Raw genomic sequence first — 22,331 nt, forward strand, 5'->3', positions numbered from 1 at the left:
TGGACTTCTCATCTCCCTGTTCTATTGACTCCACTCCTCTGTAGGCACCTTTTTAGCCAGAGATTATAGCATCACTTAGGCCCCTGCTTTGCAGCTAGCATAATCAATGCAGCTAGCATAATCAATGCATATCCAGTCTCCGGGTAAATCAATATATAACTCTTGTTATTGTTCCAGAGATAACACAGTCAATATCTCTGCTGATCACTACATCTTAGTCCGGGAAAGTTCCCTTCTCAGCTCATCTTTCTGAAGTTTGATTCTGGGAAAGTACTTGAGCAGCAGTATGGCACCTTGTTACTCAAATTAATGCTTTCTAGTTGGAATGCGTTTTAATAAGCATTCTTCTGTCACTGCAGCCAGGCAGTAATAAAATGCATCAAAGGAATCTGAAAAATCACTGCTGCCTTGATGAGCAGTTCCTTTGCTGTGGTCTCAGACTGAAATGCATTTTCTCATGGTTTGCTCAAGTCCTATTTCCTCATCCTACCCACTGTTTATAATACAAATGTTAGTTTACTAAACACTTACTGAGCATTTCTGTCTCCTGCAATGAAGCCAAACTGCACAAGAACCTACAGAAATAACATGAAGTCTGCTGTATCTCGCTGGTGTTGCCCCAGAGAGGTCCTTGGGCAGTCCTCTGTGCCCCGTCCTTTTGGTTTAAGGAGAGCTGCATTTGCAGTGTACTTGCTCACATTGGTTGAAGGCCATTAACCATATTAGTTTTACATTAGATAGTGTTACTATTTGAAGCTTTTCCTTCCTTGTCATTTTTGGGAGCCTACACTCCCAAGTTCACAACTGTTATGCAGAGGAGATGCTTCATAACTGTTTGTCATTTGTGGTCAGGAAAACCATTAGGATTAGCTGCTCAGTGGGCAAAAGCCGTCTGGCTGCCCTGCATTTGCTGGAAGTGCTCTGACTTGACCCTTTGGAAAATGGAAACTTACTTCAGCTAATTGATGTCAACCACACGTGTAAACCTGGCTCACAGCTGTGTGCTGAGGCAAGGCGAGCCCCCCAGGCTGCTATGACTCCTCTTGGAGACCAGCCAGGGTATTTGAAAAGGCTGAGGACACTGTGCAAATAAAGAGCAGCCTGCTCAGGATTATCTGAGAACTGGAAAGATGTACTTGCCTGCCCTTGGCTAATGAATATGCTCATTAACATAGAATCAGAGAATGGCTTAGGTTGGAAGAGATCTTAAAGATTATCCAGTTCCAACCCCCTGCCATGGGCTGGTTGACCCCCACCAAATCAGGCTGCTCAGGTCCTCATCCAGCCTGGCCTTGAATGCCTCCAGGGATGGGGCACCAGTTAAGTCATGAGGTCTCCCCAAAGTCTTCTCTTGTCCAAGCCATATAAGCCTGACTCTCTCAGCCTTTCTTTGTAGGAGCGGTGCTGCAGCCCTCTGATCACCTTTGTGGCCCTCCTCTCCACCCTCTCCATCAGCTCCACATCTTGTGCTGTGGGCTGCAGGCCTAGATATACTGCTCCAGTCAGTGCCCACGAGGGCAGAGCAGAAGGTGACAACAACCTTCCTCTTCCTGTTGGCCACCCCTCTTTTGATGCAGTCAAAGAGTTATTTTTTCCTTATTCAATCTGCATACCCCTCACCACTTATATACAGTGAATTGGTTTACCTAATGGCCAGGGAAGTTAATGCTAAGCCTTTAAGGTTCATTCAGCTTCCCCAGATATGTTCTGTTCTGTCTGAAAAATGTGCCCACATGGGAAAAGGGAATCAAGTTTTTCCAGCTGTCTGAAACGCTGCCTTGCAAGATATCAAAGCAGTCTGCAGGAGGCAACTTTTACACCAAATGGCATATTAAAAGAGATCTTCAGTGAGACCAGCCTCTTACACTCCCCAAGCATGCACTGGAAACTTGGACTATCCAAACGCAGGTAGGTATGTAGACCAGAGAGATGAATTTCCTCCATCTTCCTACTGCTGAGGGTGACTTTAAGTGGCTCATTTCTAAGAGGAGTAAAATGCAATGAGGCGAATTCCACTGTAAGTGCAATGCATTGTGCCTTAAATGACACTGTATAGCAAGTCCACACAGATTTCTGTGCGCAGTTTCTCAACAGTACAGGATACCTTTGCTGTTCAGTGAGCCCATTGTAACTTGCAGGAATCTTTTTGATTGATTTGGCTTTCTGAAGCTAAAAGCAAAACTGGTTTAACAAATGTCTTTTGGGTTTAAGATTCATTGAGCTAAACTAAGAAGTGGCAGCAGGCGACTGTATTCTTGACCTCATGAAGGAAGAGAATGAAGAAGCATGTGATCAAAAATGTTAAACGTATCTTCTTACTCATCTGCTTCCCTAACAGCGGGAAATTAGGATTCTGGAAAAACAGCCTCTTCAGCTACAAACTTAATCAACCGAGTAGCGTTAAAAGAATGGGCCGAGCACATTCCGGTGAGATGGCTGGGACTGATGTCTTTGGCTGGTATCATGCAATTGGAATAATCACTAAGCTAATGATTTTCCATTATTTTAACTTGGAATCAAGAACTGCAGCACTACCAAAAGGAATGTCTTAAATTTCACAGACCATAAATGTATTTAAATTATCACAATATCTGTATACAAGCATAAAGAATAGGGAAATAATTATTAAGGACAGTCTTTGCACTACAGGTGGATTGTCAAGTAACCAACACATTCAAGTTGTGGAAATGTGGCACTTCAAACCATTCCATTTTGTTGTTGCTGTTTTTTTCAGTACTAGAACTATACTTAGAAAACTCATTTAACTCACACGCTAAGCCTCAGTTGGTACGTTAAATTATTATTATTTAGTCAAGTTTGTGTCAAACCTAAGTCAAAATCTAAGCATATAGCAAGGTTATTATCCTAGCACAGATGCTGTTTGTTCCACAAGCAAAGCAGAGAAAGAGTGGAAAATGCACTGCAAACAGTGTGTCATCTCCTGCAATAAATGTCTCCCCTCTCAGTTCTTTGCTGAAGGCAATTACCATATGATTGTTAATGGGTTGGGTGACACAGATGAGTAGGGAATGATCTGTTTCCAGCAGTGCTTGATAGTGATTTTGCTTGCTTTCATGCTCAGGAACATGATTTAGCAGAGGACTGTTAGAGCTGGGGTAGTATGGTCAGGTTGTGGGAGGACTTGATGATCTTTAAGGTCTTTTCCAGCCTGAGCAGTTCTGTGATTCTATGATTCTGTTTCCAGTCTTTCTGTGAGTAGCCGCTGTTTCCTGACTGAAATTTCTTTACTTCACTTTCTGATTTTTCCAAGGCCTTCCCAAAGGCTCTGTTGGATTGTAGTTTCCCCATTCAGATATTTCCCCGGGATTTTGACCTCCTGTGTAAAAAAACAGATGAAGGCACAATCTGCAAAATCCCCACTGAAAACGATCAAGCCGTACAGGCTTAAGCGCGACCTGGAGCGGGCCTTCATGCATGAGTTACCTTTGTTCAAAGCAAACAGCTCGTGGACTTCAGTGCGAGAATGGCTTGCAAGGCAAGGGTTACTGATGTTTACAGGCTTATGTTTCAGAGGAGTGAATTCAAGAGGCATCTGTTTGTTTTCCTGCAAGAAAGCCATTCAATAATGTTGATGTTGTAAATGTATGTTTATAGTTTCAGAGATTTTTTTTTTTTAATGGAACAAATGACATTCGGTTCAGCAGAGGAAGCCAAGCTGAGACTATTGCAACATAAGTTTAATTACTAATTTTTGGGCTATCCATGAGTGAGGGAGGACATTAAAAGGCAGAAAGGTTCTGCTATGAGGCTGGACACTGGATGCTATCCAAACATATTAAGCACACGTGGACAGAGAAAAAACCTTCTGAGAACAGAAGCTGTCAAATTTGCCCTGTCATCTTTGTGTCTTTGTTGCCACTAATGTGGAGAACACTGTTTCAAACACGGTGACCAACTGTCTGGCTGTAGAAATAGGCTGTGGCAGCGGTTCAGCTGGGGATGCTAAAAAAAGCTCACCTTCTGAACCAGTGTCACTTCCAGGGATTGCGTGAGTAGCCTGACTTGGGTTAGCATTAGTCTTCTTAAACTACTCATCCTACTGACAGCTACTGACACTGAGTACTTCATCTGGTTTTACACTTCAATCTGTTTGCAAAATGCTTTCAAAGGGGGAAAAGGCAAAAACAAGTTAAACATACTTTCCTTCCCCTTTATGTCTACAAAACAATTTCATCTGGTTAGTTTATGAGCACCTCTAAACCAATAAACCTTTGTGTCTGCACAAAGAAGGGAAAGTTCTTCTGGAGGTGAAGAAACCTCTGTAGGAAGGTTTCCAAAGATTTATTGAAGCAGTGTGGGTGGAGAAGCAACAGCGTTTAAAGATACTGAAAAATATCTTGTTGTGGAGCCCAGTTCTTCACTGACTGAAGTCAAAAGCTGAGCTTCTGTGGTGACCAGTTTATGTTCTCAATCTAAACTTTACCAGAAAGCCCGTGGCTGGTTGGGATTGCAGTGAGTGGTTCTATTTATCTGAAGAGCATAAAGCCTGCAGCTGATTCACAGGACTTGCAAAAGAAGCTGATGAGGCAACTCAATTTTGTCCCCTGAGACATTCTGTTATTTCAAAATTACTTTCTACGGAGCTTTGAACGATTTCCTCTGGTCACCTATAGGAGCCAGCAGGACATTTCTCCTTGATCAGGGCAATCTTTTCCCTTCTTTTGTTGCTCTGAAATTAAAGTTGCGGTTATGCCTTGAAATTTCTCCGAACCAAATAATTTAACATTCCAATAAAACCACACTTTGGACTGAAAGTTTTTATTTGGGAAACATTTTGACTCACGCTATTTGCATTGCAGTTGTCACCATCAAGAGCAGAAATATGGTTTCTAGGAAAGAGCGTTTCAATTGTTGCAACTACAGAACAGTCTGCTGAGAACGGACATGACAAGGTCCGGTTAGATAGCAGAGCCTGCTGGTGATTAACAGGAGAGCATGAAAAATGCTTCCTATGCTTTCCATGCCGTAGTCAGAAGCGACACCGCAATGGCTGCTAAGTTGTCCAAGGAATGACACAGTTCATAGACTGCAGTTTGTGCCCAGTCGCCAGAAAGGAAAGATTCTTGAAACCCAGAGAAGAAACTTCTTTCCTTACCCACGGGTTTGCTGAAGCCTGACAAGCAGCCCAGTGAGTGTGGAGCAAGCAAGTCAGCCTGAAGCTAGATCATGTCTATTACAATATGTAAGTTCATAAACTGAGGCTGTTAGCATTTTGTGATGGATTAGCCCCTCCAGGCAGAAGAACATGTTCAGCTGTTTGCTGAGGGCTCTATTGTCTTCCTTCAGTTGTTTTTTTTCTGTTTCAACAAATCCTTTGATAATTTAGTAGAATTTGAGGGAAAACAGATTCATCCTGGCTCCAGATCGGTTTGCAGCTAGAAAACAAACTCCACAGTTAATAGGCACTGCTGATTTGCTTCATTTAGCTACCAGCAAGTGATCTTGCTCTCAGTACTGAAACTGCTGTTTGTTTCAGAGGCACAAGACTGTGCTGTTTTTCATAACAGTGGGTCAATGAACCGCTTTTGTAGTCTTGGGTGAGATATTTAACATCTCCCCATTCCCAGGGCTAGTGCAACTGGTTTGCACTGGAAGGTTTAGCTCTCATGATGCGCATGCAGTGCTGTATGTCCCCCCTGATCCTCAGGTAATGTCTGCATGCTGTATTAATAGATGAATCGCTGTTAATAATACAGCTGCGCTCCATGTTCCCCATCTACCTCACTGCCAATTCCACATCTGTCATCTCAAAGAAAATATCCTGGAATTATGAAGCCTTGTGCTTTACTGGTTTGCCTCATACAGACCCAGATGACTTTGTGGTAGGACAAAAAACAAGAAGAAAATGCAGAAGTTGATTACTTAAAATGTTGCAGCTGCTCCTGATGTAGAATTGGCTGTTTACAACAAATACTGCTAAATCTGAGCAGACAAGATCAGACACGGGCAAGAAAAAAGAACATTCCAACATTTTTGGGCTTAACACCAGAAGGAGTCAGGAGGCTGTGACAGTGCTGGCAACCTTTGTCTCACCAGGTTGAAATGCACACCTAACCTGGGCTTCCTAAAATCAAACTGCCACCAAGATTGTTCTATCTCCTCTCACTTCTTTCCTCTGCATTTCCCCCTATCAGTTCCTTCATAGTTCTCCTCCATCATTTGCCACTGCATCTAGACTGTTCACCAGGCTATGGCACAGGCTGAGCCTTTGGTCAGCCTTGATCAGGCCCTGCTCTGAACAGGAGAAGTGTCCCCACTGTGGGACAGGCTGTGCCCATACTGTGTTGGCATGTTCCCACCATGCAGCTCGCTGTGCAGGCCCTGAGTAAGATGCCAAAGGCCAGTTCTTAGGGTGAATCTCTGGTCACAGGTAGCAGATGAGCACTGGAAGCACAAAGAGGAAACAACCTGATGCTCTATGGCCTTCTATGAGCATTCACCTTTGAAAACACGTATAGCTTGAGCATATAAACTTTGCTGTTCCCAGATTTTACATCTACCATGCAGCTGCCAAGATGATTTACATACATCTAACTATGCTCCCTTCTTCTAGCAGCCAGTTTAATTACTGTCCTTCTTATGCCTCCTTATGAGTGTTGGCCTCAGAGTCACCGCAGATAGTCACACTGCTGCTGCCGCCCCGTTAATGACTCCCCCTGCTAGATGAGCCTTCCTTTGTAGAAGGATGTGATGTGCCAGAGCAGCAGCAGAAATGGCACTGCATGTGACACTGCATGTGACACTGCATGTGACACAGACCGTTGCCCTCTCGTGTTGGTCTCTTGGACCACAGCTGTGTGACAGCAAATTAAATGCAGCGTCACAACAACTGGATGGAACGATTGCTTCCAGGTCTTTGTGGATGAACTGTTCTCATCACATCAGTCACCATCCCACAGTAAAGCCCGCTTCTTCCGTAGTTTTGAGTTCTTCACTAGCAGCAAATCTGTGTAGAGATTTGCAAATAGATTACATGTAGAAAATTGCTGTCAGAATCCGAAAATGCACACATCATTAAGACAGATGTGCTTGGAAACAAAGACAGATCAAGAAAAGTTACAGCTTGAACTTTTGTCCGTTGAATGAAACATTTTTAATTGTTTTAAGTTAGTTTGTTGTGGAATGTTTTTATAACCTGAGACATAACATATGCTAAACATTATTTGTTTTGTGCAAGTGACTTTTAAAGTAGCCTATAATTTCAGTATCATGGCTGCACGTCTGAAACTTACCAGTTATAATCATAACGTTTGTAAGAAGTCTGTTTGTTCTAAGAACTGCGGTATCTTTCTGGTCCGTGTCATTGTTATGAACAATTGTGCTTCAACATACTATGATGACTCATCCACTGGCAAGAGCTGCTATAAGAAGACAAACCCATATTTCTAGGTTTCTATTCCTTTTTGACTAATTGCAAAAGCTACAAACGAACCGATTTGAGGACTCTTAGCATCTCTGGTTTTCATTTATCTCAGTAGGATTTCTTTGTCAGTCATGGATGAATATGATCAACACTTCTGCAAAAGAGAGTTCTTCACCATCCTGCTCTTCAAAATACTGTGAGATTGCCAGCTATCTGATGAGGGCTTAACCCTGCAAGAGTTGTAAAGTTTTGTGGTTCTTAGGAGACAGGCGCTGTGTAAGGATAAAGTGTTACCATTATCTCTCTGGACTGAAGACCCACTCTGTTGCAAAGTCGGTCTGACAAAAGTCAGTGCCATCCCTCCTTCTGACCTGAATGGTTACCTGAAATTCGTGGTTCTGAAAGCTGTTTCTTTATGTAGGAGACAGCGATGACTGAATATCTTTGAAGCAAGGCTGTTCATTTGCAAAGAAGATACTTATTACTAAGGAGGAATCAAATAATAAAGTGGAAGTTGCTTGCTCTAAGCTGCGGGTTTCTTTTTGGTGAGCACTCAGCATAAAAGCACCCTTCAACATGTCTCCTCAGGGCCGTGGCGTGCACCGGTGTTCTTCAGAGCAGAGTTTTGCAGAATCTTGCTACAGAGCAAGGAAGGAGGCTTCAGAACCTCTTACACAGAGAACATACCAAATATATTGCGATCCTCAATAGATGCCTTTCTGCTTTCTACGTTCACACCTCTGAGAACAGTCTGCACAGTACTTGGGTAGGCTTGTGTCACCATGCATCTGTTCTGTGCCCCACACAGTACCTGAAATCACTGGAGACAGCTGCTGCTCACTCCACCTTGCTTTCAGAAAGGCGAACCCCAGCTGATTGAGTTATCAAGAAAATGCTGTTACTTGTTTGAGTTGCAGATCTCTGCCACCTGCTTGCCTGTTTTCACTTCCACAGATTTGGGGGCAACGCTTGTAGTCTGAACTTCTGTACCAATCTCACCTATTTTAAGGACTTGGCAGTTCTGTCTGGGAGAAAGTACAACAAATTCCATGTTTTAAGGGAAAAGTAAAATTAAAAGCAATGATGTCCTGAATGCCTTCCGTGGTGTTTCAGCTTGTTTTACAGCAAGCTTGCTTAACTGGTACATTGACAAAGTGCTGGGTACCTTTCCCACAGTCACAGGGGAAACGCCATCAGAGAAATGCTGTAAGTACCACGTCAAGTGTATAGGCATGATCTTATGAGGAGGCTTATTTGTTTTCTGTCCTGTTCGGTGAAGGTCAACAATGTTGGGTCTTGAAGTTGTCTGTGGCAAAACTTACAGTCTGTCAAAAGAGTTTACATTTTAAAGTAGCTTGATACAACACGACACTTAAAATAACAGATAACAGGGAGTTGTGCAGCCTGGAAGATTTCATGTGAGTCTCAATCAGATTTTGCTTCTTTTTGGTACTTTGATGAGGTGCTGAGGGCTGTGATAGGGAAGGTTATAGGTGTAGCACATTTTTTTACCTTTGAGAAACAGAATAGTCATGGAAGAAGATACAGAATTGTATTTGTTAAACTACTCTGTGCTTTGTTTTGAATACAAGGGAATGTAACAGGTTTCTGAAGAGTTAGCAGAATATCCCTTCTCTCATGCTCAGAAGGGAGTTAATCATGGTGCTGGGTCTCCCAGCTGCTGCAGGACATTTAATATGCTCAGAAAGGTGTGTCTGTTCTCCTGTGAAAGCCAAGTTTGCTTTTACAGTCAGTGCCTGTAATGCAGTGGGAGAGAGTTAATAACCATCTCATTACACTGCAGAAACCTTTTGCACCTCTCCGGGGAAGAAGCAACTTTTTCTTCTGTGAGTGGCTGAAGTGTTACCTTTGGAAGTTTTTACTCCTGGGATCCAAATGCTTGCCTACGTTCATAACCTGTGGTACCAATTGTTTGATGGAGGAGCAAAAGTAGGTTGATGAGCTGGGTTTGGCTTTGCAATTGTTTCTGGCTTTGTTTAAGATTTGAAGGCTGTAGATACAGTACTCAAAGAGAATCATTATTTAATGGGGCAGTGGGAGCTATGAAGCCTTAAAGAAAGCCTTAGAAAGGGTCATAAACAGATTCCCTAGGACTGTGCAGGGTTGGGCAAGGTAGGTACCCCATCCTGTATGTGTGGGGGTCCTGCCTCTCTCTGTTCTAATCATGAAGGTCTGCATGCTGACACCATTCCTCCTGCTGCCCTATGGATGTAAGTAGAAATGATCAGCTTGAGAAAAAGGTGTTTTCTGTTACAGAAAGTGAAGTGATTTAGTACAGTGTTTGCTTTAGGCTGTAATGCTCTGGTCCATGCACAAAATGTCAGTGTATTTGTAAGTCTTTACATGATATTGCTAGCTTGCTTGTGCTTTGTTCAGAGGAAGCAAAGACTCAAAGGTCAATGATGGGTGGTTCTGAAAAACCAAGTGGTGACTCTGTCTTCCACAAATCACAGAACAATAGGGATTGGAAGGGGTCTCTGGAGATCTTCTAGTCCAAGTCCCTGCTAAAGCAAGTTCTTCTTCCATGTGAGTTTTTCCACAAGATCCTCGTTTACCCATATGGGTCTCCTGCCACCTTTGCCTGATTTCTTACTCCTTGGGATGCACCAATCTTGAGCTTGGAAAAAGTGCTGCTTAAGTGTCAACAAACTCATCTGTGCCACCAATGCTTCAAACCCATGGGATGTGCCCCAGTAAGTCCTTGAAAAGGTCAAAGTTTGCTCTTCTGAAGCCCAGAGTTGCAATTGTACTTGTTACTTCATTTGCAGAGAAAGGAATCACAGTTAGTGCCTTTTTAAAGTACTTTCCACATTGTCTTATGGGGTTTTTTTTTCATTCATTCTTCACCTTTCTCTGTAAGAATTTCATTTCAACTTTATGAAAAAGTTCTTAGTTTATGTTCATATTATATATATATATCTTAAACATTCTTTGATTTGAGACAAGATTTGATAGAACTGTTGCTGTAACTTTGAATAGAGAGGATACAGACATATGGAAAATGGGAAGAGGCACGCAGAATTTCCAAATCTGTTTATCCACAGTAAGGACCTTTTATTTGTAATTTGGGACTGGAGTAAACAAGATGTTTTTCAAAGCTCTCAGGACTTTAGGAGATGGCAATGTAAGCAAGCAACTGTGCAGTAAATTTGTGTGTGGTTTTCAACACCACCACCAAGGCATGTTTATTCCCAGTGAAGACAGTGAGAAATGAAGTTGACTAGCATCTGTAAGAATCAAGTCACTTGGTCTAAATGTCTTATTATTTTAGTTTAGGGCTTGGTTTAGGGGGTTTAATACATAGTTTTTGTTTGCCAATTTAATCTATAAATCTACAGCAAATGCTAGATTTTACTGACAGTAATTTCATCTAGAAATTCTGGTATCGTTTTTTTCTGATTCACATCAGAAAATATATTCCTGAGCCACAGCAGCACAAAGACTATGGAGCTCAGCAGTGATTCTGTATCCCATAAATCAGAAATGTTCAGGATAACCATGTGTCAGAAAAGAGGCTCATGCAGCCACAGGCTCTGGGTTGCCTTTGAGCCTGTACAGCACACCCCATTAACTGTGCAGTCTATAAAATAAGGGGTGTTAATCCATGGTTCCTAGTCAAAATTAGCTGCAATGCTGCTGGTCATTGGGCTTTGGTTCCTATCTGAATATTCCTTAAAAAGCCTTTTTCTTTGTTTTTGTTTTTCCTTTCCTGCATTTTTTTCCCCATATTTTCAGTCCAGAAGCTGTAGGTCTGGAAAAAGGAGGACTGGGTTTCATTCCTGCTTCTTTCACTGCTTCATTCTCTTGTCTCTCTTTACTCCCTTGAGCTAAAACTAGGACTTAGATTGAGTCCCAGTTACCCATGGTTAGGAATTTCTGTAGGTTATCCAACGTCCTGAGATTGTTCTATAATTCTCAGCCCCAGAATATGGGGCTCATCTGCTTCCCGAAACACTGTGAGACTCCTTAATTATTAGCGAGATACTTTGTGATTAAAAGTGGGTGTTCCCTAGATTTCTTTTGATTATTAAATGGAGGAATATACGGTAGAAATGGGGGCATTTTTGAGTGAAGTCAGTGGTATCCAACATAATCTGCAGATTGTCTTTCGAGGCTAAATAGTGGAACTGCATTACACAACATGAACACAGTTCTGTAGACCATGGGCCCCTTTAAAAACATTTAAGTGGAAATAACTTAGTTTTTCATGACAAAGCCAGGCTCAAATTCACATTTCAGCAAGTGGACGGAAAAGATAAAAGACTTAGTTCAGCTTTCACCATGGTGGAGATTTTATCTGGCTCTACCTCTGCCCCTTCTTCTGTCCTCATTCCCAGTGTTTTTGAACTCTGCCTGCAATGCATTTCAGTGCTTGCCAAGATATCTCTAACTAAGGGTGAGTTAATGAGAACATCTGGCCAGAATGAGTGATGATGCTCTATGACCCACCCACTGAGTCCATCTGGTAGTCATGGCTATGGATGGGGAACCTTACCAAGTGCTGCATCTTCCACAGGAGGGGTTTCTTGTCATCTGTGGCCGGGTAAACTGAAAACTCCCAAATCCTGTTGGTTAAGTAAGGGGTTTTCATGTGGATGTGAAAATGTCCATAAATAGCTGCACGCACACACTCACGTACGTGCATTTACACTTTTTTAATATAATTACAGTACACTTTTAATGAGTAAGAATGTGGGCTGCCTAAAAAATGTCTTTATAGATAATTAGTCCCAAAGGTCTTAAACTGGTTAACCATCAAGGCATAGTGCAAAAGGCCTCTCTTTGGTAAGGGCTTTTTGAAGGAGCTGAATGTACAATCTCTCTGGGGGGAGGAGAGGATGAAAAGGGTTGATGTGCTGGTTGACATATATCAAAAAGGAGCTGATTATTTTGAAACTGACAGATTATTTTTGTCCTTCTAATGGTGAATTAAAGCATCCAGACACTTCTGCACACATCTTGTGATATTATTGATATAGAAATCAATACATACAAATGCTCCGCTCTTGTTTTTCTTTGAAATTGCTAGTTTAAAAAAGAAAAAAGAAAAAGCTTGTTTTTTTCAGACGGCACAATGAATCATCAGTGAAGTGAAAACACTGGGCAAATTCTCTTTTGTTTAAGAGAATGGCCTGTACACAGTTTGGGCCAGCACATTTTTCATGGGATGCAAGGGAGCAGTTCAAAGAATTGGCAAGGAGCAGGTCCTGCATATTCATGAGGCTGGGCAAGGAGGTGAAGGTACAGGAGAAGGCAGAAAAGCAATATGAGGATAGAGTGGAATGTGGAGTGAGTTACCACGGTATCCTATTTTACTGCTGTTTGACGTAAAGCTCCTTTGCTTTTACACAACCACTGGAATTGAATTGAAGCAGTGCAGGGAATAAATAATGAATGTGTCTTTTACATGCTAACAGAGGAGAATCTGCACCTCGTCATAGAGATAATGTGCCCCTCTGTTCTCCCCCCAGTCTCCAGCCTACGTTCCAGAAGTCAGTCAAGATCTTATCCAACAGACAGAGGAAAAACTCGAAAACAGTCCCTGCAAAGAGCTATTCTCTCACTGTACAAAGTAAGTATAACTTGATATCCAAAGACCACACGGCTGCAGTCAGCAACTTGTAAAGACAGTCAGGTAAAGAGAAGAATTCGATGTGAAATCAGGGCATGTACCTTCAGCTTACGTTCATAATCTTAGAGGCACAACTGACAACCGGTGAAGTCATTTCATCTCAACAGAATATAATAAATATTTCCATGCCGTTGTATACACTACACACAAGCACTCAGTGTTTCAGGTATTTGACAGAGCGTTCTAGCCAAGTGAACCAGCCATGGATTTCATGCTGTGTGAAAAGAGCTACAATGCTAATGTATCCAAAGAAAACATCTCTGTTTCAAAGTGAATAAAAATTAAGTGGCTATACAGTCCATTTAGACAGAGGAATGTGCAAAGTTGCTCCGCATGGCTTTTCCAGAAAATCTTCAGCATGAGAATGGGGCTTTTTTATGCTTTCTGTCTGTCTGTGGAGTTCAAACGAACGTGCATTATTTCATCCTTTGTCTGGGAAAAGGCTTATCAGGTTTTGTAGTGGCGAGGCAATTTGCACTATTATGTTCTAAAGCTCCAGGTATGCAGACTGCATTTGCAAATAGGGTCCTGAGTATTTTCATGGCAGTGATGGTAAACCAATAGAAATATGAAAAGGAGGGATCATCACAAGCTGGACCGTGTGGTTTCTGGCTGAGCACAGTTTGTTTTCCCTGGATGATGTAATGGGGATTTGTAAAATTCGCTCTGCTGTCATTCATTGTTTTGACTCATTTCATTGACCTTTTCTGTTTCCAGTTATTCTTTGCATCGGTAGGAGATGTGGGTTATTTCTGGCCTTCTCTTATAACAAAACTACTTTACTTGCATTGGCCCAGTGTCCATGTTGAGATGCTCGCATAACTTGCACCAGTTGTGTGTGCCAGTCACAATGACAAAGGCAGAGCTGTGCCTGACATAGAAAACCCCGATGTCTGTTTCCATTTCTGAAATCGATTTGAAAGCTGACAGTTTACTGTAAAATGCACTTTGTTGTTGCCAAAGAGGGGAACTAAAAGCAAACAAGTGCTGAAAGGCAGCTATTGTTCCTTGAAATACGTGAAGCTTTTAATTAACTGAATGAAACGGGCTAGCATTGAGCTCCACTTCATTCGGGCTCTTATTCACAGACAGCCATCCCTTCTTCTGAAGCAAAACTGATAAATTAGCCAGCTTAGAGACTTTGTACATAAATATGGTGATTGTTTTAAGTGGACTGGAATGAGCTCAAAAGGAAGTTTAAAAAATGTGCTGTTGGTATTTACTAAACGTACAGAATAATGTTAATTTTGGAAGTGCTCACAGCCAGACCGAAGAAAGGAGCATGAACACAAGTATGAAACTTAGTCCTGTTGGAGCAGGAATGGGGATGAATTTCAGACAGGTCATTCTAGATAAGATCAGTCTGTAGTAGAAATGTGTGTGCAGCTGTATGTGCTGTTTCGGCCTTCAGTATTTTGAGTTTTTCCCCCTGCCTTCCTTAGTTTGCATTTGAAGATTTCTTAAAGCTCATTAAGGCTGGGTGATATTTTTTGTTTGTTTGTTTTTATTTGTAAACTTGAATCTTCATAAGAGAAATATCTCCTTAAGACACATTCTGTGCGATTTGTGGCCAACCAAACCTAATAAAAACAACGGCAATTTGACTTTTGAATATGGAGCATTTGCAATTACTTGCCTCTTCCAAGTGCATGGTGCAAAAATTGTTATTAAAAAGGAGATTCAAACAGCTGAGAAATTCCAAAAACAGGAATGGTGGTTCATAAGCTGCCAGATCAGCATCCTCCAGTGAGCAGCATGGCTGCCTCCATCTCAGCAGCTCTCTCAGTTCAGCCTCTGTTTTCTTAGCTCTAAACCTTTGGCCTTCCTGAGGGAATGTCTGTTGGTCTCCGGCTGCTTGTTGCCTGTCATAAGTAACATGTTTATTGGTAACATTTGCAGATTGTCCTTTCCATAAAGACTTTGCTCTCACAGTGTGAGCCCCCATATTTTTTTATTGATCCGGGAACAAATCCAGATCCCTATCCAGACTCTCTTTCCTCTGTTTTACTCTATGAGGCACATTGCTATTAGGAAAAACCCTCTGGCTTTAATCACAGTTATCAGTTCTGTATAGCAGGAGTTGAGATTTTATTTTTTGCACAAAATGACAGCCCCAATGTTCTCTTCTGAACAAAAATGGGCTTCATCCAGAAATTTTTAACCCAGATGCAACATCTCCCAAAGTTTAGGAGCTCTGTTCCTGTCAGTGTTGCATTAAGACTGTCTTAGTTTATCAAGGAAAGCAAATATACTTGTTGTCTCATGTCTAACAACCTTCGTAAAAATCCATTTAAGCCAGTGGGAGAATCCTTGTTAATTTTCAGCAGGCATAACAAGGCCATATTACTAGGCAGCTGGTATTAGGTCTTCTGTTACGAAACACACAAAGCATATCACTTTGTTCCTAGGTCGAAACCATGAGTAAAATAAAGTAGCAATTAAGTAGACATCAAATGTCCAAAGCAAGAAGTCTGGATTTTCTCATTTCATTTCTCTTTTGCTCCAAGTTCAGGATTTTAAAATGCTTATATATCCTTTTCATCTGAGATAGATCTGTCCTTGACCACCTCAGTGGGGAACCATTCCAAGAGTACCTGAACAGCATGTACTTTGACAGGTTTCTCCAGTGGAAGTGGTTGGAAAGGTAAGTGTCACCACTTTTATTATTTTATTTTTGTTAATAGAAATGAATACAAAATATTTATTTCACTTTCCATGGAAAGTCTGTAGAACAGAATCTCAGTCTGACAGCTGAGGTGGAACTAATTTACTCCTTTTGCTTTCGAGGTGAATAGTTTGGCCTTCCTTCAGCACTACTAGTGTCTCCTCCCAGTATCTGCCATTTATGGCCTCTGTGCAGCAATTCTCTACTTCTTTCCACTGTTGTCGTTTGAAAAGATTCATCAGGACTCATTCCCCATTTCCCTGAGCTGCCCCCCAGGGAGATTCTCCCAGAAAGGTCCAGGAAGGCTTTTCTAATTTTAGCATTTGCTTACAGCTGTTACTTGTTAGAAGGTTCAAGACGAAGTAATGGCTTTAGCCACAGGAAGATGCCACATAGAAAAGTCATTGTTATGCTGGCATTGGATTCAATTTAAACACGAACCGCGTCTCAAGATGTGATCATCCAACACGCACAACTAGCACCTGGGTTATGTACAGTGCTCCTTAGTCCTTGAAGTTCCCTCCAACCCAAGGCATTCTGGGATTCTCCTGCAAGCAGCTTGGGCACCTTCTTTGCTCAACATGTTTGTGTATGCCTGCTGAATAGGACAGAACCATCCATAAAAAATAGGAATCTATGCCTCCTCAGTGATCTGAGAAACCTCTGTGGCCAGTTTCATTGTGGGCCCTGTCAGAGTGAGCTATTTGTGGCACAGCAAAAGGGCACATTGCGCTTGTTTATGACCTAGCCTCATGCATCTGTACTGCTACATGTAAGCCACACATCCAGTCTCTGGCTTTTACGTTTGCAAGCACTGTGCCCAAGCAAGACTGAAACAGATGCTGCTTGCTAGGGAAGCAAATGATAAAAGAGAAATCCCTCCCAGAACACCAGGGAGCCTGTTTTGGCTGCTGAAGCTACAGTGTTCTGCCATTTAATGGTATTAACTATGATAGGCATATTAGATATGTTTAAAATGCACTCAACATTTGTTGTCCTTCTGCTTAGCTGAATATGGTGACTATTTGTCTAAACCAGTTATTGCAATTATAAAAGCACTGTAAAACAGACAAAAATGCAGCATGTAGGTCCTCGCACCATATTTATTGGCTAGACCTCTAAGGACACATTTAATAACCAAGCAGCCTTAGTGGGTATTAATTTGCAGGGAAGGGACCTTTGCCTCTTCCATGCTGGAGAGTGCTGTAGCAGATGAACACTGCTGGGTAACAGTGAGTTGAGATAAGCACCAGCTTCCACAAATGGCATTAATTACGGCAGATCAGTTAGGGTCAGACCCTCGAGTGGTGCATATAAGCATAAGGGCTCAGGGATTAAAGGAGTTGTGCCAGTAACCCTCCCTGGAAAGTTACAGAGCTGCTGCACAAGAGGGAAGGGAAGCAGTGGGCAGAGGGGAGAGCCGTTTCATGCCAAGACGTGCTCCACATGCCATCTCAACTGAATCCAGAATTTACCCTTCCATTTCAGTTGAGAAACAGCAGATGATTCATCTCTAGCCAGGCTATTTCCTAGCCATTTTCTCGTTTAGGATAAGGAATTTTCTCAAATACTTTGAGGATTTTTTTTCCATTATCCCAACAAAAGTGAGAAGCCATTGGCCGTGCTTATCCAGCTTAAGGAGCTGGGAGAACTGGGGTTTTTTTTAGGATTAGCAGAGAGACGTTAGTGATCTGCTGCCCCATTGGAATCTTCTGGCTCAAACAGAGAGTTACACAGTTCATTTACTCCAGGGACATCGCTGAGCACGTAGTTATCACTGCTAATTGTAGCTTTTAACCCCAATAACATTCTCAGTGTCTTCTTAGAAGCCTGAAAATAGCATCTTGTAGTTTGGGCCATTTGCATGCTTTTCTTCACCTTCTTATTAAAAAAAGCAATAGCAAACATAAATGAAACAATTGGCTTTAATGTTTATTCTTCGTTGTCATCGACCCTATCACTGCTGCTACAACAGCCACGTTACGGTGCTCCCTCTGCCGGCTGGCCGGCTGCCAAAGGAGAACAAAGCTCCTATATGCAATTCTGATGAATATTCATATTGATTGCCAGTGTAATGTTGAAATTGCAGTGATAGGCTGGTGGGCACAACATCAGATCACTCGGGATGCTGAGCACTTTCTCTGTCACGTTGTAAAACTTGGATGATAGCGAATGTGGTGGAAGTAAAGATTCAGAGCTGCAGCCCTTTATGTAGAGCAGAATTTTGTGGGAATCCTGTAAGATCTTGTGGTGGCTATTTGGACAATTACAATGACGTGGCAATGTGTTCTCAGAGAGGCTTATCTAACCCTTAATTTGGCCTTTACATTGATACAGAGTATACACATAATTTAACTCACTAGAGGGAGAAACAAAAAATTGCTTAAAAAAAAAAAAATTTGCTTTAAAAATGGAGCCAGGAGCCTTTGGTGCCAGGTGAATGGTCTCAGCTGATCTGTTTCACATGCCCAGAAGGAAAGAGGTGCTTTTCCTCCTTTTTTGCCCAGTGGTGTGGTCCCAAGAGGCAGGTAATTCCGGATGGGCCGGAAGGGCTCTCAGCCACGCTTCCTGCTCCTACCCCTCCTGTGAATGGGATCTGAATCCTCCACTCCAGTTCCCGAGATTGTTTTTTGCTTGTTTCATATTGATTTCCTGTTTTGCTTACGGTCAAGAAATCATGAGTATTTTCGTAGGGATTGAATCTTGGATCCCATTTTCTCATCTTGAAGAACAAGCAAAGTAATTAGATGTTAGCCCAGCGTTACCCTTAGAAAAATGTACCATGGGGTGATCTGTGGAATTCATGTGCTGTTGCAAGCTCTCAGGCCTCGTATCTGCTTAACAAAGGCCAAAGCTTTATAATGGAGATTCAGAACCCTCCTCAGTCCTAAGATGCTAGCTGAAATTATACTGATGACTCACTAATGTGTTGTATTTTATTACAGCTTCATATGTTGGAATTGAAAAGTTCAAGCCATACGTAGCATTGAAGTAATGTAATTACATAATTATAAATCATATTATATTATATAATTACCTTGAAATAATTTGATTATAGAATATTTATCTATTTTCTTTTCAAAAGTATGCCCTGAAATAAATAAATCACAGAGAGTGCATTAAATGCAGTGTGTTTGTTTTTGTTTTTTTTTCCTTTTCTTCCAGGCAACCAGTAACGAAAAACACGTTTAGGCAGTACAGGGTGCTAGGGAAAGGCGGCTTTGGGGAGGTGAGTGGTTCTGAAAGTTTCTGTTCAGAGTGTTTATTGCTTCTCCATGAGACAGAGGCTGATTTTCATGAATTGCTGATAGTTTGAGTTAACCTCAATCACCGCAATCTCAAAAGAACACTCTTGGAAATTATTTTGTATTTGACTGTTGCATTCACATTAGAATTAGGGTCACGCCCTTATTTGTATTTTATTAATGGCTTGAGGTCACTGCCTAGGCAGTAGAATCCAAGCAGGCCGAGGCAGGCCTTTGCTGAGCAGATTACCATCTACACAGACAAAAGGAGGTGGGATAGGAAGCAGGCGGAGGAAAGTGAAATAATGAAACCAGTATTACACAGCAGGTTTGGAAACAGCAGTCGGCTCCCCAGCTGCCCCTTCCTAAGCCTTATTCACTGCACTGCTGTCCCTAACCTTAATAGGACTAAATCAGATCAGATCAGACTGTGAGGGGCAAAGTGCAACCCAGAAAAAGTGTTATCTTTAACTTACCCTGCAACTGTTCTCTTTAATTCTCAGGTCTGCGCTTGCCAGGTTCGAGCAACAGGGAAGATGTATGCCTGCAAAAGATTAGAGAAGAAGAGAATAAAAAAGAGGAAAGGCGAATCCATGGCACTAAATGAAAAGCAGATTTTAGAAAAAGTCAATAGTCAGTTTGTAGTGAGTATTGAAGTCTCTCTAGCATGGCTCTGTGCTCACCTGCTGAGCACAGTCTCTTGTTGAATCTGATGCCTCTTCCAACTCCTCGTACAGAAAAGGTGCTATTTTCTGTTGGGAGCCCATCCTTCCACATTTCAGCACGCACACTTCCAGAGTCTCACTTTTATCTGTGAGAAATGCATCAAACGATGTGTGTGTTTCTACTGTGTGATGCCTTGACTTGCATCAGTCTGAGCTATTTTTGTCCCGTGTGATTACCTGATTTCCCATTGTCTGGGAGAGAGGAGCTTGGAAGAGACTGAAGGAGATTCAACCCAAGTAGATCAGAAGAGACTGGCTAGTAGCAGCACCTCGCCAGTGACATGGAGCTGGTCAGCCTGACTTGGGGCTTTCCTGAGTTCGGCCAGTTCTTGTGTCTAAACACTTGCCTTAGATAAAAGAACTGCTGTTGTCTCAGCATCTGTTGTGTTCTTTTTACTTATTTTAGGAAACACTGAATACAACAGATGGAAAGGTAATCATGTTTGCTTGCCTCTGGCAGAAGCAAAGACAATGGCACATATTTAAAGGGGATGTGTAGATTTTGGCTTGTTTGATCATTGCTGGGGCACTGCCAAAGCCTCACAGGGGTGATGGAGACCTTCCTGCCTCAGTCAGTTCGGCCAACATGGGACCGGGCCTTACTGGGAACTTACTGTGTTTGTTTGACAGCTGTCCAGCAAAACAGTGCAGCTGGAGCTTCCCTTGGCTGTTAAGATTTCTGCTACCTGTAAGAATCTGCGCATTAAACTTGGTGTTTTCTGGGGATGAGTTGGCTGGATTCAACAGATTAATTCATGAAATCATAACAGCTAATTTTTCTATGCTTTTAAAATGTGTCTTTATTATTACAATAAGGTCCGTATATTTTTCCCCTTTTTCTAGTGAAAATTGTTAATGAAAAGTTAGCGATTTCTTCTTAGCAGATAAATGAACTGTCACAGCTATCTTACAAATGTCTTTTTATAGGTCAATTTAGCCTATGCCTATGAAACAAAGGATGCACTGTGTTTAGTTCTGACCATAATGAACGGAGGTGATCTGAAGTTTCACATCTACAACATGGGAAACCCAGGCTTTGAGGAGGAAAGAGCTTTGTTTTATGCTGCAGAGATTCTCTGTGGTTTAGAAGATCTTCACAGAGAAAACACAGTATACAGGTGAGCATTTCTTTGTAGTCTTAGGAAGACTTTCCCAGGGAGAAAAGAACTGTGCATTCCCTTCTACCCACTGTGGTACGATAGAGCTTAAGTACCCCAGTGCTTGGATGAGATTTCTCAGAGCTATTTACAAATACGACATATTTGTAAATGCCTTTGGCATATAATGTCAGTATTTGTAAATATCCAGTAATAGTGAAAGCAAGCAGTTCCTTCACTGAATGCATCATGTCTAAATTATACACATCTAACACAGAACTCCCCAGATCCTACATCAGCATCCACTGAGACCTAAGAAACTTAGGGAGATTCTTTTAAAATGATTAAGGAATCAAGTTTCTAGTTGCTATGAGATGGAGTTCATTCTGTTTAAGTCTCTGTTTTAATCAGTTAGATTTTGTTGCATAAGAGCTGCGGCGCATCAGACATGGAAAAAAAAGCTCTCCGAAAAGGGAGCATCTTAGGATGTTTTAGAGTGAAGGGTGACTTCAGAGCGAGTTCTTGTGGCTCCATGGGGATGGTTTTCTTCAATCAACACTCAGTGTAGTTGTAAACACCATTTAATGTTTGTATTTGCTATCCTAGTTCATGAAATCATTACAGCCAGCATTCACTGCAGAAGAGGTGCTGTAAATTGATGAGAGAGCATCTAAGGACAGTGATTAAGAGATAACAGGATGGGTTTCAATTCTTTTTTTAAACAAAGCCACACTTTAAATCACTGCTATGCCCATGTATTATAAGCACTGTGCGAATGCTTGTATACAGAAATTAGAACATTGTTCTTTGGAGGATTTCTCTGAGAAGTTGCCATTCTGTTGCCTTGTTGTGACTCAGATTTTGCTATCTCGCATAGGGAGAGAAGGCACAGATAGTGCTCTGATTGGTACGGCACTGTCCCAGAAGATTTTTTTCAAGGAAAAAATGTGGAATGAAGTGTTTAAAGTCAATTGAAACAAAACAAACAGATCTTAACTGATGTGTCTGGCCTTCTTTCTCTTTCGAATATGCCCTACCACATTCAGAAACGTTTTTAGGAAGTGCTATAGTTTTTCTTTAATTAAAAATTCAAATGTAAATTACATACTGAAAGATTTCATCTTATTGATGAAAAGGACAGATACATTCATAACGTGACAGATAAAATGCCACGCTAATGCCACTTTCTAATAGGATTATACGTGGCCTACTAAAATGCTATGGGCTTTGAGAGAAATGGTATCCAACCTCCTTAAGCAGTTGTTTCACATTACTCTTAAAAGAGCTGCTAGTTCGCACTTCTGATGGCACATTCATTTTGGAGATTCATGATAGGTATCTTTGTAGGTGGTATTTTCTGGTAGCATTTCAGAAGCATCTGCAGAGACCCCTAATTTGTAGTACTGCAAAGTGTTTTAGGACCTATGAGAAGTGCTATGTAGGTCAAAAGAAACTTAGCAGCTACATGCTACAGCTTTCTCAAGGTGAATAGTTCATAGCAAAACATTTATTCCTCAGACTTAATTTCATTTTCTGTGAACAAAATGCTCCTGAATAAATCT

The 22,331-nt window shown here is 41.6% G+C and overlaps 1 protein-coding gene across 1 annotated transcript in view; it reads left to right on the top strand.

The window, feature by feature from the left end:
* Positions 1–22,331, top strand: part of GRK5 (G protein-coupled receptor kinase 5) — a 157,984-nt gene that overhangs the window by 114,747 nt on the left and 20,906 nt on the right. The window contains exons 5-9 of the mRNA XM_072339932.1: positions 12,877–12,977; positions 15,589–15,681; positions 18,868–18,931; positions 19,451–19,591; positions 20,600–20,790. Coding sequence (XP_072196033.1) covers positions 12,877–12,977; positions 15,589–15,681; positions 18,868–18,931; positions 19,451–19,591; positions 20,600–20,790 — 590 coding nt within the window. The remainder of the gene's footprint in view (positions 1–12,876; positions 12,978–15,588; positions 15,682–18,867; positions 18,932–19,450; positions 19,592–20,599; positions 20,791–22,331) is intronic.

Source organism: Excalfactoria chinensis, chromosome 6 (assembly GCF_039878825.1).
Source record: "Excalfactoria chinensis isolate bCotChi1 chromosome 6, bCotChi1.hap2, whole genome shotgun sequence".
Classification (NCBI taxonomy): domain Eukaryota; kingdom Metazoa; phylum Chordata; class Aves; order Galliformes; family Phasianidae; genus Excalfactoria; species Excalfactoria chinensis.